This window comes from Gymnodraco acuticeps, unplaced genomic scaffold, assembly GCF_902827175.1.
Source record: "Gymnodraco acuticeps unplaced genomic scaffold, fGymAcu1.1, whole genome shotgun sequence".
NCBI classification, from domain to species: Eukaryota; Metazoa; Chordata; class Actinopteri; order Perciformes; family Bathydraconidae; genus Gymnodraco; species Gymnodraco acuticeps.
In genome coordinates, this window is record NW_022989820.1 from 460639 (window position 1) to 478618 (window position 17980).

The following is a 17980-nucleotide window of genomic DNA, read 5'->3' on the forward strand; positions in this document are numbered from 1 at the left end:
GAAAGCGTTTGATTGATGGCGACATGGAGGCTGCCAAGTCCAATGACAACGTTTCACAAACACTACATTTTTACAAAGTGATGCTGTGGGGCAGCAGTTATTCACATCTGGGAATAGTTTGAAGCTATGATGAGGATAGCATTGAGGTGGTAACGTCAGCAAACAGCTGCTAGCTGCAGGTAGCTTCTACACAGACAGACACAAGCCTACAGGGCTCTACTTTCAAATCTGGCAATCTGTTTGGAGGCTTTAGTTCATTTCAGTTCACGCATTTACCCAGAACCCCTTAAGTGCAGGATAAGTATAAAATAGGCTTGGATTTAGCTGCCTAGAGTGATTGTAAAAGTGTCTGGTAATGTGTCTTTGTACTTTCTCAGAGCAATACTCCAAAAAATATCAAAATGTAAAAACAATACGATGATAATTTAAGAAACTGCAGATTTCTATCATAAACACAAGTCTAAACACAGATGAACACACACAGCTATGAGTTGGTAAGTCAGTTTGTTTGATTCATGGGCCATACAGGTGATTCAGAAAGATTATCTTTGAATATCCACAGATCGCTTTATTACAGACACCGTTTATTTTAGGAATAATTATTATCCACTTTGTTGAAAACTGTGGAATAACCTCTTCCAGCTCCAGTGAAGCGTTCACGGGCCGCTGCAGAAATCTCTGGATTTCTGGAAGGAGACCAAATGAGTGCGCCTAAAGCAGGACGTCACTGTAAGGAGGACATTTGCACTTCAACATCCCTCAATATTTTTAGAAAAAAGGACAAATTAGTGAGAGCTTCTTCCCTTTGGAAACCTCAAATAACTGCATTCAAAAGATCTTACTCTTTTCTCTTCATTATGTGTTGTTGAAACTAAGTTGACCTCTCTATATATAATTACCATCCTACATAATTCCAGGGGCCTTTTTCAGAAACCGGAAGTAATAACCAAGTACAACTAATGTTCCACAACTATATTCCCTATAATTACTGCAAGATATCTAGGTGCTGTGTAGGAAACATTATTAGACATGAAAGGCAACTCCGTCATCAACTTTCTTTTAAGGAAAGTATTAGGAAATAGACCATCAAAATGTATAACTAGATTCTAAAAATAGAGTTAAAACACTGTTAAAAATACACAAATAAAATGTAAAAAATGTGCTAAACAACAGCATCTAATCACCTGAAACACAGAGTAAAACAAATATATAATAATATGATCTAATCTAGTGATGATGAATGGATGGATAACAGTTTAAAGATTTTTGGGGGTTGGATCTGATTTTTGAAAGAATTCTGAGATGAGGAAAGCATGATTGAACTATTGAATTGACTTTGAGCTTTCATCCCAAATCATACCCATAACTTTGTTGTGAGTCAAACCAAAGGAGTCTAGTAAATCACATGTAGTTTTACAGCATTAATAAACCAATCAGGATTTTTGGAATCACGATGTCAAGGACGGTTTTGTGCTACAACCAAAAAACCTGTATCTGTGGTATCACCTGACATTTATTGTATGTATTTGTATTTTTTGGACGAGAGGCAGACACAAACTGTTTGATCTACAATGTATGACATGCAGGACAGAGAGAAACATCTTAAGACGAATGTATGAAAGTGACCAGAAGAGTGAGGACATCAACATAGGTGACTTGGTAGATGGTGACTTGTGATGGTAGAGCTTCGAAACCCAATCAGCAGTCAACACTTTTAGGAGCCAGCTCTGAAACAAAGCCGTTCTCCGGGGTGTTCACAGCCCTTTGTGCACTTTCCAGAAGGGTATTGGGTCCTAAGCTCTTAAACCCTTCCCTAGATGGTCCGTCTGTCTGTGGGCATCAAGTCCAGTAAAGCTCCCCAGTATGGCTTCATGCAGCCAAGGTGTGTGCATATGTGTGTTTGTGTGTGTGAGGACTTAAGTGAAATCCCACAGTGAGAACTGGCTGACAAACGTATTGGCTATATCCCAGCTAAAGCTTTGTAACCGCTGGTTTGGGACCGTGTGTGTTTGTGTGGTGCATCTACGCGTGTGTGATAGTGAGAGATGGGACAGCAGGCCTCACTGGACTCTGACCCTCATCTCACGCTGGACTGCACCACACACACACACACACACACACACACACACACATTACAGTCCCCTTGTCGGCCTCCTGCCTGCTCCCTGACCCTGTTAACTGCCTGTTAAGTATTAATGACCAATTATCTGCCACTTCCTTTTGGTGGAGGGGTACACTCATTGTTTGTCTGTTCTTAGGAGAGGAGATGGAGACAATGTCTTGTAATTTCACTTAATTGCCTGCTTGTTCGTGTGTTTTTTTTTTTAACTGTGTGGGAGTACAAGTATAAATGTGTGTGTCAGAGAGATGAACAAGGGGGAGTTTTGTTGGTGCGTTTAGGGTGAGCGAGAGAGTGTATGTGACTAGGCAAGAAAGAGGTTTAATTAAACGTCCCGAGGGATTAGAACCCAGATGAGTCAGGATGGTAATCTGGCCAGGGTGGCTTGAGTCATGACACTCAGCCTGCCTCACACACACACACACATTTACACACACTGCGATGTTCGCCAGGATGTCTCTGTAATCCTCGCACCTCCTGTCTGCTCTGCCTCCCCGTCTTTCATGACCAATTCATTTAGCCTGCCTGCTCCTTCCCTTCATCTCCCAGCACACCATGTCTTCTTCTTCTCTCTCGAGTTACACTCTCTTCCCCCCGTATATATTCTTTTTCTCCGCTCGGCACATCTGACACCTTATTTCTATCTCATCTGCCCTCCTTTCCCTCCTGCCAGCCCTTTCACACCATCTCCGCCCTCTGACCATCCATCTCTTCATAATTTGTCAGGATGCAGCCCTCAGTTGCCATTGGCTCCTTCTCCAAGCCCCTTCTACACTTTCTTCTCTTGTCGACTTCCCCCTGTCGGCCTTTTTACTCTCCTTTTTCACCTCTCTTTATAGCTTCCCCTGGCGCCTGTACTTCGATCTCTTGTCTTTTGGTACCTCCTCATTTTTAATAACCTTTAGCACCTGCGGTGTTACTAAATGTGTTTAAGACTAGTGGGATACTTAGAGGTAGTTGTTGCGTGGTTCGTGAGCTTCACTATCTCTCTGAAGAAACAACACAGGATTCCTGAATCTAGGTTTCCAAGTTGCTAGCGTTAGCAGCGAAATCAAACACGTACAAAGGTTATTTTTATTTTACCAATTTTGTTCGGTATTTAATTTGCCATTTTCAGCATTTTTTGCAAAACTGTCAATATAATGTTACCCCAAATAAATAAAGAATTAAAGCAAATGATAAAGGTTAAAGAGGTCATATTATGCTAATGTACACATTCATATGTATGTTGTGCCTCTACAACATGTTTACATGCTTTCATATTTAAAAAGTGTGATGATTGGTTAGCTGGCCATCTCTATTGTGATTGGTCAACCGCTAATAGATGTCCCACCTATATAACACACTATAGGAAAGGGAAAACCCCAAGAGCATAATAGGGCCTCTTTAAAGGACAAAACATTTGACTAGTTTCATCTGGAGGCTAATTTCTCCTCCTGTGGTGAAGGATACCCACTTCCCAACACTCAATTCCCTTCAAAGAAGCGAACACAATCAGTCCCAATCTCTGAGATATTAATATAAACATGACTGTGATATAATTACAAAGTTTCAAATAGGTGTGCCTGTTATAGAAAACACATTTCAAGCGACATATTACTGCCGAGCACCTGTGGTTGAATAGGTAATAGAAAAACTGGAATCAATTGTGTGTAAATCTACAATTGAAGTGGCTGACAGTAGAAGTTGACCTTTTTGGGGTTATGTTTGGGTCTTTGCATATATGAGTGTGCATGCATGTGGGAGGCTATTTGAAGCCAACTCTGCATCACGATGAAATGAAATGTCAAAAGCTATTTTAATTAACATTGAATCTATTGATATATTTTTGTATTAATTTACTAATGGCTTTGAGATGTCAACAAAGACATAAAAAGGGCAAATGATTACCAAGTTGCCCTCCTCAAATTACTTGTTTTGTTCAAAAGCCAAAGATACTCCATTAAACAGCCAATCCTGTCATTGGAAAACCTTGAAACTGCACATTTCTGACTTTCTTCTTTGATAAATTAAACAAAAATCAAATATGTTTTTTAATGAAACCTCTCTCCGTCTCCTTCCTTAGGCCCAGGAACATCCAGTGGTCCAAGATTAACGACACCTTACCTGAGAGGGCGGAGATTTCCGGCCCCACATTTCAGATTTCCCGCCTCAGCCAATTACACAACGGGACGTACTTGTGCCAGGCCCAGAACAACTTTGGACGCGCTGCCGATCATTACACCCTGCTGGTGTACGGTGAGTAACTATGGCTGACAATTGATTACATGTTGCAAGTTTTCTTTAGAATTTCCAAGAGTGCTTGAAATGTTTTCTTCATTGATTCATCTATTCCATTGTTTTTCGTTCATTTCCAGTCCTGGGTAATTGTTAACTGCTCATAATAATTGTATTTCCAATGGGTCTTTTGCTTGTTGCATTTGTTGTTCTTCTGTTCTGATGATACCTTTTGGGAGAAATCTTTTACATTTCATCGATCCTTTTATCTCCCCAGTGTCTTTGGAGTCTGGGTATTCTAGCGCTGGGCAACAGACCCATTAAATCCTGACGCTTGTCTCATCTGTCCTTCGGTTTTATTTGTTTTCCTGTTTCGGTACACAGCAGGAAACCTCTGCTAAACCTTCTGCACAATCGATTCAACAGAGATATTGATTCCAGAAGAAGAACGAAGGCTACCGTGCTCAGAAAGTAGTCACCAACATCATTATTCAGGCTTTTCATTGTAAAGAACCAATTCATCTTGTACCCTGTGACCCCGTCCTCTCTTCCCTGAATTCAGAGTAACTTTATTCCTCAAGTGCAATAAATAAAACTTCGAGGTGTTGTGACAGCTGAATGCAATTCTCAAGACAAGTTTACAAGTAGGAGAAGAAGACAACACACAGTTCAAAGTAATATTTCAATGCGGGATCTGTTGGAACACTGCATTTTACATGGTTACATTTGGCAAAACAAGAGGGGTGGAACATATGTGGCATTTAAAATTCAGGCAAATCAACTTGGCTTGTTGCCTTAGCAGAAGTATCAGAGGCGGGAGGAAGATATGGTTAAGGGGGCTTTTGTTGTCAGGTTTTACAAGTTTTCCTAGATGTTGCACCTCGATTCAGTGGTGGTAAATTCTTAATGAAGGTTGACCCAGATAGACTGCACACCGTGGCTCTGAGAAAATGACAGCGATGCTTGCAACATCACATGAAAATCATCTCATCTCGATAAAGTTATTCCTCAGAAAATGTGACAAATTGGCCAAGTTTGAAGCACATTTTGAAAGCAAGCTTTCGATGTGTTTTATGTTGTGTAATCCGCTCATGAAGCAACTGAGTAAACTTGCAAGAAAAAAGAGAACAAAATTGGGATTGTGAGATTTTAATGGGACAGTTGAAGAAGTGAGCTCTTCATTAAGACGTCTATGGTTTGGCCTGATTGCACACACTCTCCTGTCACTCAGCAGGTTTGATCTACCCTTCCCCTGCAAGGCAAGGCAAGTTTATATATATAGCACCTTTCAACACAAGGCAATTCAAAGTGCTTTACAAAAAATGAAAGAGATTAAGAAAATGGCATTTAAAATCAGTCATTAAAAAGAAAAGCTAATAAAATAAACATTAAAAGAAAAAATACATGGATAAAAGTTACAGTGCAGTCAATTAAACATTAAAAGAAAAAATACATGGATAAAAGTTTCAGTGCAGTCTAAGATGTGAATAGTTCAATTAAAAGCAGCGACAAAAAGAAAAGTCTTCAGCCTGGATTTAAAAGTAGTCAGAGTTGCAGCGGACCTGCAGGTTTCTGGGAGTTTGTTCCAGATATTTGGAGCATAATAACTGAACGCTGCTTTACCATGTTTAGTTCTGACTCTGGGGACAGAAAGCTGACCAGTCCCTGAAGACCTGAGAGATCTGGATGGTTCATCATTTAGCAGGAGGTCAGAAATGTAAGCAGGAGGTCAGAAATGTAAGGCATTTGCAGGCAGCTCCTGTCATTGCACCTTAAGAAATCTGAAGGAAGAAGGGCATATAGACATTATATCTTATGTAACATTTTTTAATGCAGCGCCCCACATCTATCCATCACACTAAAACTCTCTTTCTCTCACAAGCGCACACAACAATCACACACTCTTGTACAAGCTTGTCTAGCATCAAAAGGCACACGTAATGGCAGCTTTCCACAGGCATCAAGGGTGGCAACAGTGGCAAGATGAAAGGTGACATCGCCACCCACTCTGCCTCTCTCTTCGTCTCTTTTTCTCTCTGTCTTTCTCTCTCGCACTCTCTATCCTAGAAGGTTAGACATGCCAAGCTTTGATGTGTGTTGCCACCTCTGTAGAAACATGTTCTGTCCTCCTCCTCCTCCTCCTCCCTCGTCGTTTTTAGCTGTCTTCTTCAGTTGTTCTTCACTGTGTCATTTCCTCTTTTTCTACGATTCATCATTTGTCATTCTTTATTTAATGCCGCTGCTCCGTGCTGGTCATTAATTTGATTGATACTTTTTTGTCTTATCGTCTCTTATTATGAAAAAGAAATATATGCAAAGTAAGACATCTTGCCTCGACATAAATCCATAAAATCCACATAACCAACATAAGGCAGGCTGCAACTCCTCTGCTCTGCACCACGGATTTCCAGCAATCAGCCTCTTAAATCCTCCCGCTGTAGCCCTGTATCAGTGCTGGTTTGCTCTACTTTAAAAGATATGTACTCGCCCACTGGGCAGATTGTTCAAAACCTTATCTCCAACAGCTCCGAGTTGTTGATTTAGCCATCAAATTAATAATCTGTAAATGACTTAAAGTCATGCCACAACTAATAACTGGCTAACCTGGTGTCAGTCCTTACGCAAGGATAGTCACTCCTTGTATTCAGCCGAAAATCTTTGCAGTGATATGTATTTATGAATGTTACATAATCATAGGAAGGTGTCTGTTTTGCATGACTGCCAATCTAAATAAATCAATGGATCATTTAATACAGTGTTAGCGAAGTGCTATGTTATGATTAAATACTAAGTTCATTAGTCAATATTGAATACAAATATGAATCCACAAAGATGACTCTTCTAACACTCAGCACCCACTTTGTTATTGTAGGTGTAGTTATTGTATTTTTTTAGATAGTGAATATCTAATTACTGTAGTAAAGTACTTCATATCTAGATGGTGATAGTGATAGATCTAACTCCACTTCTCCATCCCTCTCTTATTCTCCTTACTTCTCATATTATCCCTCCTCTGTTGCCTCACCCTTTTCCCCATTCCTTTCCTTGACATCCGTCATTTAATCGGCCCTCTGTTCTGTTCATGTCCACTTCCTCTTCCCCCCCACCCCCTCACCCTTTCAACTGTTTTTCACCTTGCCACCATTTTGCCCTCTGTTTTCAGTTCATCTACAGTTCAGTCTCTTTATTCAAGGAACACCTAGGTTTCTTAGAATATGCCATGGAGAGCGTGTGGGAGGAGTTAGGAAGGGATAGATCGAAAGGAGGAAGGAAGGGGAAGAGAGGTTAGGAAGAAGTGATGGAGGTTGAACGCAGGTTAACATTCAGTATCGCAGCATGTCAGTTTAGTTGGCTCCTAGCCTTTTCCCAGGAAATCCCAGGGTGCACTGGGGTAATACGGTGGGGGGAAGGGCTTTAGGATGTGTGTGTAAGTTGACTCAGCAGAAAAGAAACCATTTTATTGCAGGTGCAGAAAAACCACCAGTGATCTCTCTCGTCTTTCTCCTTCTCATTCCGTGTCAACCTTCCCTCGGCCATTGTTATCTGCCGCCAGGGTGCGTACACAGAGTACAAACTCAGGCAAAAGTGGCTGCCAATTTGTCACAGGTGCTTTAGGCGCTGTCACTTTATGAGGGAGATGGGCTTAATGCTGGCAAAGGGGAACAAAGAGCAGGAGTTGGGAAACTCTCCGGGGAGCGGAGAGTTTGTGGCAGAGACGTGACGCATTGGAGCTGAGCTTTATTTGACTGGTCACACTGGAGTGTATTTGGAACTCTGTGTGTGTGTGTGTGTGTGTGTGTGTGTGTGTGTGTGTGTGTGTGTGTGTGTGTGTGTGTGTGTGTGTGTGTGTGTGTGTGTGTGTGTGTGTGTGTGTGTGTGTGTGTGTGTGTGTGTGTGTGTGTGTGTGTGTGTGTGTGTGTGTGTGGGTGTGGGTGTGGGTGTGGGTGTGTGTGTGTGTGCACTTTGATGTGTTAATGATTTAGCGTGTGCATAGCTAATACAATTTCTGCAACTTTCACAAAGTCACTATTGAAATAAATGGGAGAAATGGTTTTGTTGAATCAGAGTGCACACATTACACACACACACACACACACACGCACACACACACACACACACACACACACACACACACACACACACACACACACCCCCACACACACACACACACACACACACACACACACACACACACACACACACACACACACACACACACACACACACACAGAAAGTAAAGGATGTAGCTTCTGTTGGTTGTTCCATATCTGTGCCACCATTGTTAAGGAGGAATTGGATTTTTATATGTGTGAATATACGCAAAGGTGAATGTGTGTGTGTGTGCATGTGATTGGGAGGAGGGTGTTACTGATTGTCTGGTGAAAGCCTGGAGGGATCCGTTATGTAATTGAACATCGCTGCTGCACTCAGATGAATCGCGGAGCCAATACAACCCATTAGAATTGAATTGCATTAGAGAGTGTGGGAGATTTGGAGAAACAGAAAAAGGAGAGGACGAGGTACAGATGAAGAGATGATGAGGATTGTTAGTTTGAATCTACAGTATGTTACTTACTTATATGCATGCATGTGGATGTGAGTGTGTGTACATGTTGTGCAAAGCAGAGCAGGAAGTGATCACAAGGGAGGGATTAATTGTTCTTTCTCCGGAAGTTTTTCCTTGTACGATGTGAGGGTCTAAGGATAGAGGGTGTCATTTTTCTCATACTGATATTCTGAACAATCTGTGCTGTTGTATTTGCTGTAAAGTGTCTCTACTGTAGGCTATTTTTATTTTATGTACAGCACTTTGGCTCGACCAAAAATCGTTTATAAATGTGCTATATAAATAAAACTTGATTTGATTTAATTCTATAAAAATATACTGTATATGGAAAGCATATGATAGAAATATGAAATTATAGGAGCACAGTGAGATAGACAAGGATGCTAGGTGACCAGGGATTAATCTGTGTCTCTCTGGCTGTTGTAATGAGCCGTCAGGATAATTGGCATACTGAAAAACTCCATTTAATGAAGTGAGACTTTCAAGAAACATCAAATGAGAATGAAAGTGTAAAAAGGTTGGAGGGATGTGGCAGTCGGGAGAGATAATGCAGAGAACATTTTCCAGTTTTTCTCCACAATCCTCTATTGACGTCTGGTTGAATTTTGAATGAGTCATCAGCTGATCAGTGCTCGAGGTTATGGCCTTAAAGGTGGACCCCTGACCAATGTCCAGCATTTAGTGCACTGATTGACAGTGGGAGACACCACTGCTCTAGGCAAGGCTCTTTTAATCGGGGAACACGATAGAATAACAGTGCTCATCCAAAATGGCGCTGCAGTATCCTCAGGCACACTACTGCGAGAATGAGATATGACAAGGAACGTCATTATCCCAAGTGCCGCCACATCCATCCCTAAAAATAACATGGGCTGTGTGCCTGATTGGCAGCCAGAGAGTGTTAATGAATAACAATATGATGTAGGGAGAAAGTAAAGGACGCTATCGGCCAAGAGAACGACAGCTGTATGGCATTCTCCTTAATTAAGAGAGGGAACGTAGTTACTGAGGAGTGAAACCAGAGAGGCAGTGGAATGAAGGCAAATGAAGCAGGGAGGGGGGTTTAGATTAGTGGGACAGAGTTTGGGTAAAGAAGAACAGTAAAAAAAGAAGTGAGGATAAACGGTGGGACGATAAGAAAAAGTTGGAAGAAAGAACAATTTGTGGGTCATTCTTGATAGTTAAGAGACATCATTGTCCAGTTAATGAGTGCAGAAACCACGGCAATTAATCCTCAGGCTCAAGTGACAACCACATGCATATACTGTCCACACACACATGCTACATATATGTACTCAAACAGGAGAGCACTTGTACTTTACATAATTCCATCTATGTCGTACATGTGTTTCCTCTCTTTTCTCACTCACCTTGCTCTCACTTGATCTTTTGTCTTTCCCACATAATACACGTTGCATCACGTTATATTTCTTTACAGAGGAAAAAGGAGACCAAGGCTGGGCTGAGAGAAAAGAAAAAAGAGAATCATGAGGGGGGAGGTATAGTGCTGACATAAGAAGAGTGCAAAAAGAGATTGATGATCTCAGGGCCAGTGGGAAAAAGGGATAGAAGAGACAGAGGAATACTTGCCAATAAATTACTCCTGAGCAGAAAGGGCAGGGTGTGCGTATATGTGTGTGTGTACTGTATGTTACTGTAATCCTTTGTGAGTGTGTTGTGTTGTGTGCGAGTATGCATGGCCAATTATGCATTTGTGTTTAAATGTGCATGAACATGTGGTACACACGCCTACTAAGCAAGCTGTGTGTGTGTGTGTGTGTGTGTGTGTGTGTGTGTGTGTGTGTGTGTGTGTGTGTGTGTGTGTGTGTGTGTGTGTGTGTGTGTGTGTGTGTGTGTGTGTGTGTGTGTGTGTGTGTGTGTGTGTGTGTGTGTGTGTGTGTGTGTGTGTGTGTGTGTGTGTGTGTGTGTGTGTGTGTGTGTGTGTGTGTGTGTGTGTGTGTGTGTGTGTGTGTGTGTGTGTGTGTGTGTGTGTGTGTGTGTGTGTGTGTGTGTGTGTGTACTGTATGTTACTGTAATCCTTTGTGAGTGTGTTGTGTTGTGTGCGAGTATGCATGGCCAATTATGCATTTGTGTTTAAATGTGCATGAACATGTGGTACACACGCCTACTAAGCAAGCTGTGTGTGTGTGTGTGTGTGTGTGTGTGTGTGTGTGTGTGTGTGTGTGTGTGTGTGTGTGTGTGTGTGTGTGTGTGTGTGTGTGTGTGTGTGTGTGTGTGTGTGTGTGTGTGTGTGTGTGTGTGTGTGTGTGTGTGTGTGTGTGTGTGTGTGTGTGTGTGTGTGTGTGTGTGTCCACATATGCTAGTGTGTGAGTGTGTCCTGAGACTACAATTGCATAGACTCGAACATTGTAGTCTTATAGAGTTGGTTTGATGAAGTGGCATGTTATTCATGTTTAAAGTGCTGATATACCCACACGAGCAAACTCACCCATTCACACCCACTCTTCCATCTCCCTTTTAGCTCTTGTCAGCCATTATTTTTGTCTTCAACAGCAATATGAACTTGTCTCCTTCTACCTCTCCACCTGCTATTGTGGCTCAGCCATTGATTCGGAGAATGTGTCAAGATCCAAGCTATTGTTCTGCATTGAATGAGGCAGTCCCTGCATGGCACTGCTCCATTGGGAATGCATCCGTCACACACAATGTCTCTGTCTCCCCTGCCATTGTACCATAGAAAATGTGTCAGTGATAAAGAATGTGTTCTAAATATTCCAATTGTCTCATAGATGAATGTCAGCTTGCCAGGTATGATTCTCTTCAGCCCTTGTTTTAAAGCATATCTTCCCCATTGTAAACGTCTTCTTTAACCCCCCCGCAGCTGGCATAGAAGCAACGTCATTTGTCCTTATCGCTTGTCAGAGGTTGAGATCGATTCAATTTTGCACACATGGTCAATTTGGGGGGAAGTAATTAGTAGCATTAGTCTTTGCTATCGAAATGGCATCGGCACCCAGTTCTTGATAAGCGTGTTTGAAACTAATTTCTCCTCCATTTCTTGTGTGTTGCATCCTATCCTCCTTTAAAACTCATTAACATCAACAACATCTTTGAGACGGACACTACCAGCAAAGAAAACTCAATATATATTCAACCACAGTAAAGCATGTGTCATGTTTTATAGACTGTAGTAACTCTGAAACCCTGCATCGCCTTTGTTGAAATGTCACTGCATGTTGTAGATAATAGCATTTGTGTATGTGTGTTATCCCATTCCCTGTCTGTCTGTAGATAATGTGTCAGTCACTACCACGGTCCCTCCCACTCCCACCACCCAACCAATCACCTCCCATCCCGTCACCCCAACCCTCCTTACACTCGTCTTCTCTTTTGACCCTAAAGGTAACACACACACACACACCTTTTGTTATTCTTCCTCTTCTACCCTCCATCTCTCTCCTCGACCTTCCCTGTTTCCCTTTGGTGTCTTTCACTCCCATACTCAACTATGTGATGACTCTCAGGTGCCTACACACACACACACACACACACACACACTTTTTCTCCTGCAACCTTCCTTTGCCCTGCATCTACATGAGCACACATGCCTGCAGACGCTTGGGTGTGAATCACGCACTCTCTCCCTCTGCCTTATCACTGACTCTTTGATGCGCCTCACACACATTGCCTAGTCAGCGTGTGTGTGTGTGTGTGTATGTGTAGTCTTGTGTGTGTGGTCTCTTGGTGCTTGGAGGGTACTGTTAATGAATCTGCATTAAGAGTTTAAGGAGCTGAAAGCGTCCGACACTGGCCTCTGGAGGGTCAGGGAGATGCTACATAAACTGCATAGACACACACACACACACACACACACACACACACACACACACACACACACACACACACATACAATTAGCAAACACACATATACAGAAAGAAGAGAATATGAGAGAAAGAAAGATCAGGGATCAAGGTGTCTCTAATCGTGCTTTCCCTAATGATCATGTTTTACAGCAGGAGGAAGAGGCTGCTCGACACTCTGTTACTGTGTGTGTGTGTGTGTGTGTGTGTGTGTGTGTGTGTGTGTGTGTGTGTGTGTGTGTGTGTGTGTGTGTGTGTGTGTGTGTGTGTGTGTGTGTGTGTGTGTGTGTGTGTGTGTGTGTGTGTGTGTGTCTTTCCCTCCTTTTTCATAACCAGTATCTATTCATCTCAAACACTAACAAACTTCTTCTCCTTTCTTCTCATACCTTGGGCTGCTCTCTGTCTCCTCTCTGTTGCCTGAAAGGAGAGATGAATGGAGGCAGTGGCAGCATCCATCTTGTTCTTCTTCTGGTGCCGCCGTCTGTGGCAGGTTGAGGTTGTTCACCTGCTGGGCATATGTGTGGAGATGTCATACAGACTTGTAGGAAGAACAGCAGTTTGAGCCGTTTTCAGAGCGTTTAGTTCGATGCTGGTGTATCATCTCTGGGGCTCCTGGGAGAAACAAGCACTTTTGAATACTTCACTTCCTGTGGAGCGTTGGGCTGCGGCGGATTAAAAACAGGGTGGCGTGAGGTAAAGGTACAACGCTTGATTTCTTGCTCTTTCATCCCCTGTGAAATATTGCTGCTCTGATCCTATCACGGTGGAATCACACTTGTTCTGGGCCACCAATGTGATCAAACACACACTCACAAATACTTGATTCTACACATGCGCAGGAGTGTGATGCACCTTTTCACGGAGCTCCTTGAGACACTTGTCCGATAAATGCATGTGCAAGATCACACCATCTTTCCTTCAGCTGTCAGCTCCAATACCTCCATTTCCTTTCACTAACCCTCTCTGTCCTTTCTGATATTTATGTGTTAGCACAGTATTACTGATTCATGTTTTAATTCTGCTCTGTCAAGGTCCAAGAGCTGCATAAATAACGATGTGTCCTTGCCTACTTTTGGCCCCACCAGCTCTTACATTCAAAACATATTTTTTGAATTGTGAGCAAGAACAGACAAAGATTACCTGGACCAAACATTTATTTTCTTTCTGTGTGTCTGCACCCAGGCACTCCATCAATCACCTGCTTTTGTCCTTGTCAGAAAGTGCTCACTGGTGCCACGGTGCACAGACACATGCTTAGTGCTTCACTTTGATTCAAGATCTATATTAAGGCTGCGACTAACAGTTAATATATAGATTTTTTATCCACACATTTTATTAAATACTAAAAGAGTTATGACCACAATTTTAAAAGAATAGGAACAAAAAAAACAGAAATAATTTAGGATGCTGAAACCTGAACATATTCAGCATTACTGCTAGATGAATAATTCATCAGTGAAAAAGATTGCAAATTAGATGTTTCTGTCAGCTGACTAATTGCTTAATTGCTTATTTGTTTCAACACTCACCTCTTTTTTATATTATTCCTGCTTTTCTTGTAGTCCCTTAATTTATAGTTGGTGGTGTTAACATTAATATTCCTTCCCACATTATACTGTGAAATGCCCCATAATTTAGCTTGCCTTTTTGTTTTTCAAATATTTTAATCTCTCTCGTCTCATCCTGGGGTGTATACTCGGAGTATAAAAACACTCAAAGTCTCCCTCATTCAAAATGCATTGTGATCTTGACAGGCGCTTGGCTAGAGTGGGTTTTTAGAGGCTGAAATACTTTTCTATTCACCCTCCTCATTTCTCCACCTTTTTCTCACCCATTCTGACCGGTCGGTGTTCTGTGCAGTGGGGGGTGATGAAAGGTGATAAACCAAGCTGGATGGAGGATATTGACTTCAGTTTTGTCCTGTCTCGCTCCCTGTACCTTCTCCCACGCTGCCATTTTAAAGTGCTTTCTTTCTCTCACTTTTAAAAACAAATTTCCACCTACAACTCCTGCTTTCATTTTTCATCTATCCCTCCCTTTATCTCCGTTCCCTTGATTGCATTTCTCTTCCCTTTTGTCTCCATATTCCCTTTTATATTCCCTTACACTCCACCCACGCTCACTATTTGTTCTTTTTGTTCTTCCTCAGAACCCGGTGCAGTGGTAGAGACTCACAGTGCAGTACCATATGCAGTGATAGGGGGCGTTCTGGCACTGCTGGTTTTCACCGTCATCTGTGTCCTCATCGTCACCATCTGGTGCTCCGTTCGACAGAAAGGTAACACACTCATACACACACACACACACCAAGTAACAGAAGAGTTTCTTTCAAAAACAGGGCACACGTTTTTGCAACTTAAAGAGTTTTTGGACCTTTTCACTGACACATTACCCAAACAAGCTGTGAAAAACTCTTTACAGACCTTGTACCACCAGATTCCTTGAGAATAATGTTTTAAACTGAGGTGTAAAATAGTCGGAGCAAGGCAGACAGGATGGGATGCTCCTCTCCAGGCGGGCACTGTCCATGATGGACGACCTTGGCCAGGATAGTAGATAAGATGGGTGGGGTGGGAAATGTAGGTGTGGCCCCCATGTTTTATGACTATATGTTAGTGTATCAAGGCTCATCTATTAAAATCAGCCTTCCTGAGTTCCGTATCTTTTTAAGTGCCCTCTTGTTGGCAGCCTTCGTACACCCAGGCTGCCAAGAAATGATCTGAGAACAGCGTAGCAGGCAGCCACTGGCTATTACTTACCCTATGGCTAGACAGGCTGCCAGTCAACATTCAGTATGGCTTGACCGCCAATCAGCACACAGACAGGACCATTACAACCAAACCGTGTTGAGGCAGAGCCATTAGGGCTTTGTCTTCAGCCCGTTGTGACTGTCAGCATCCAGTCACCCTCTGCAGAGAGAGAATTAGAGTGTCACTCACCCCTGCAGTGAGGTGACACTGAAGCAGGAAGATGACTCGAGCAGCTTTGCTCTCTGTGTAACCTGTACTGCTCTGAATCATTAATCATACGGACCTGAGGGAAGTTAAAATGTGTTTGATGGCTTTCGTGAGTGACACAAATGTGCCATTGTTCTCTTGCACCTAACCTTCCCTCCACCCCGTTTCTGACAATCTCTTCTTCCTCCCTGTTTTCTATTCTCTACCATCTTCTCCTCCTCTTCCGCCTATTCTCTTCACACATCCCATCCCCTACCTCTCATTTCCGCGGGTAGGCTCGTACCGTACACGAGAGCCTATTCTTGCTTGGTATTGACCTAACAATCAGTTAACTAACGAATTAATCAGTCACAGGTATGGTACTCAATAATACATGTGCTAGTTGGTTTGATAATAATGCTGCATGACGCTGCAGTGATCATGACGCTTTGCCGCCTAACCTCCCCCCTAAAATCTCCCTCTTGGTCTCTCTCTCTCTGTCTCTCTTCATCCAGGTTCCTATCTTACCCATGAGGCCAGTGGGTTGGATGAACATGGTGAGGTGCAGGAAGCTTTCCTCAATGGGAACGACGCCAGCCAGGGCAAGAAGGAGTACCTACTGTAGCCCCTATCCCCTTCTCTTCTGACCTCAATCCCCCTTATCCCTTCCCTACCCTGTGTACCATCTTATATACAGTATACACACACACACACACACACTTCAATACAAGCGCCATTACAGGCAGCCTTTTGAAAACGACTGTATACAGATACTGCACACAGCCAATACATCCTGCTTCATTCTACTCCACAGCCTCCATGCACACACACCCAGAGGCAGACTGAGAAAAAGAGAGCCTATACACCCAGCAGCCACTAACGACTGTGCCATATACTGTAAGTCGGAGATACTAGGGAGAATGGAGAGAGCGGGGCCGGGGTGAATGTAGACAATAACGAAATGATGCCGTTATTATTTTTGATCAAGGTGGAAGTGGGGAGCACAAAGAAAACAGGCACTCTGCCAGTGCAGCCGCCAAAAGTGGAAGGGGAATTAGAGGCAGATGACTGCTATAATTCCATGCCTGGAAGACCATTTATTTCACAAAGCTCAATCTTTAACTGATGGGGACAGGGGGAGCAGTATGTGGGGAGGGAGGGGGAAATGAGGAGGGGTTGACCAGAAGCTATCGAGCGATACACGGTAGAAAATTGAATTTTTTTTAAATTGTCAGAACATCTTTCCAACAGAGTGCAACTCGTATATAATTCCCTACCAACACTGGAGTGTTTAAGCCCAGAGTCCCAGGAAGTATCCAGAGTTTTGACGAAACTTACTCCCTACCCAATCATTGGTATAAAAGGAACCCTATTTTAAAGGTGGTTCTAATTTAATTAACTCTCCTCCTTCCTCTACATTCACCTGTTACAGTCCTCTCCCCCGCTCCATTATATCTCGCTTTTTTCTCCGTCTGCCCCCCCCCCCCCCCCCCCCCCCCCCCCCACAATCGCTCCTCCTTTGTTGGCTCCTAATAATGTAAGGATTAGTGTGGGCTGAACATTAAAGAAAGGCTTAATTATTTTAGAATGTCATTAAGAGGATAGAAAGGTTTAAAAGTCTTGATAAGAAGGGCAAGGGGGAGTGAAGGAATGAGAACAAAAAAACGGATGGATATTTTTTCTGAATGCTACCACACATATGCAGATACATGCACTCATTCATGCGTACAGTAAACATGTTGACAGAACCAGTATACATATCTCTGAAGTACGTATTTGTATAAAAAAAGAACATCTACATAAATTAAATGAAACTTTTAAGAAAAAAAAATCTGTTTACTATTGAAACGCATTATGAAGCATCTATACTAACACAGAATATTAGCCTATAGAGGTGCAAAGCCGAACAAACCACTGTCCAGTGATCTTTAAAGAAAATAAAGAAAAGAATAAAAAAAAATATCATTGTCTTTATGAGAAACCAGAGGTCTTATCGATTTTTTAATTATTATTATTATTTGAACAATTATGATTGTTGTTAATGTTATTATTGCCGTTGTTATTATTATAATTGTAAATGTTAAAGAAATGTACACTTCCCATGGTTTGTTTTTGGTTCTACTGTAGAGAAATTGCTGTCTTTTACCTTTCCCCTCTTTCCCTTTCTCTCTCTTCGTCTCCTGTGCCTAGTCGTCTCTTCTCCTGTCTTTCACTACTGTTTACTTTAGAGTCCATGTGTCATTGTTGATATATAGCTAACTATTTCTTTATAGGGGAAAGATACAAAGCACGACAAAATAAAAAAGAATTCAAAAATAA

The 17980-nt window shown here is 42.3% G+C and overlaps 1 protein-coding gene across 5 annotated transcripts in view; it reads left to right on the plus strand.

Moving 5' to 3' along the window:
• cadm4 (cell adhesion molecule 4) overlaps positions 1-17980 on the plus strand; it is a 165341-nt gene extending 147361 nt beyond the window's left edge. For 2 of the 5 annotated variants that reach the window (XM_034233385.1, XM_034233379.1), the window contains exons 6-9: positions 4185-4357; positions 12156-12266; positions 14875-15003; positions 16177-17980. In XM_034233385.1, the coding sequence (XP_034089276.1) occupies positions 4185-4357; positions 12156-12266; positions 14875-15003; positions 16177-16286 (523 nt within the window). In that variant the 3' untranslated portion in view covers positions 16287-17980. Of the gene's footprint in view, positions 1-4184; positions 4358-12155; positions 12267-14874; positions 15004-15957; positions 16037-16176 lie in introns of all 5 variants that reach the window. The other 3 variants (XM_034233391.1, XM_034233400.1, XM_034233395.1) reach the window with 3 other exon arrangements.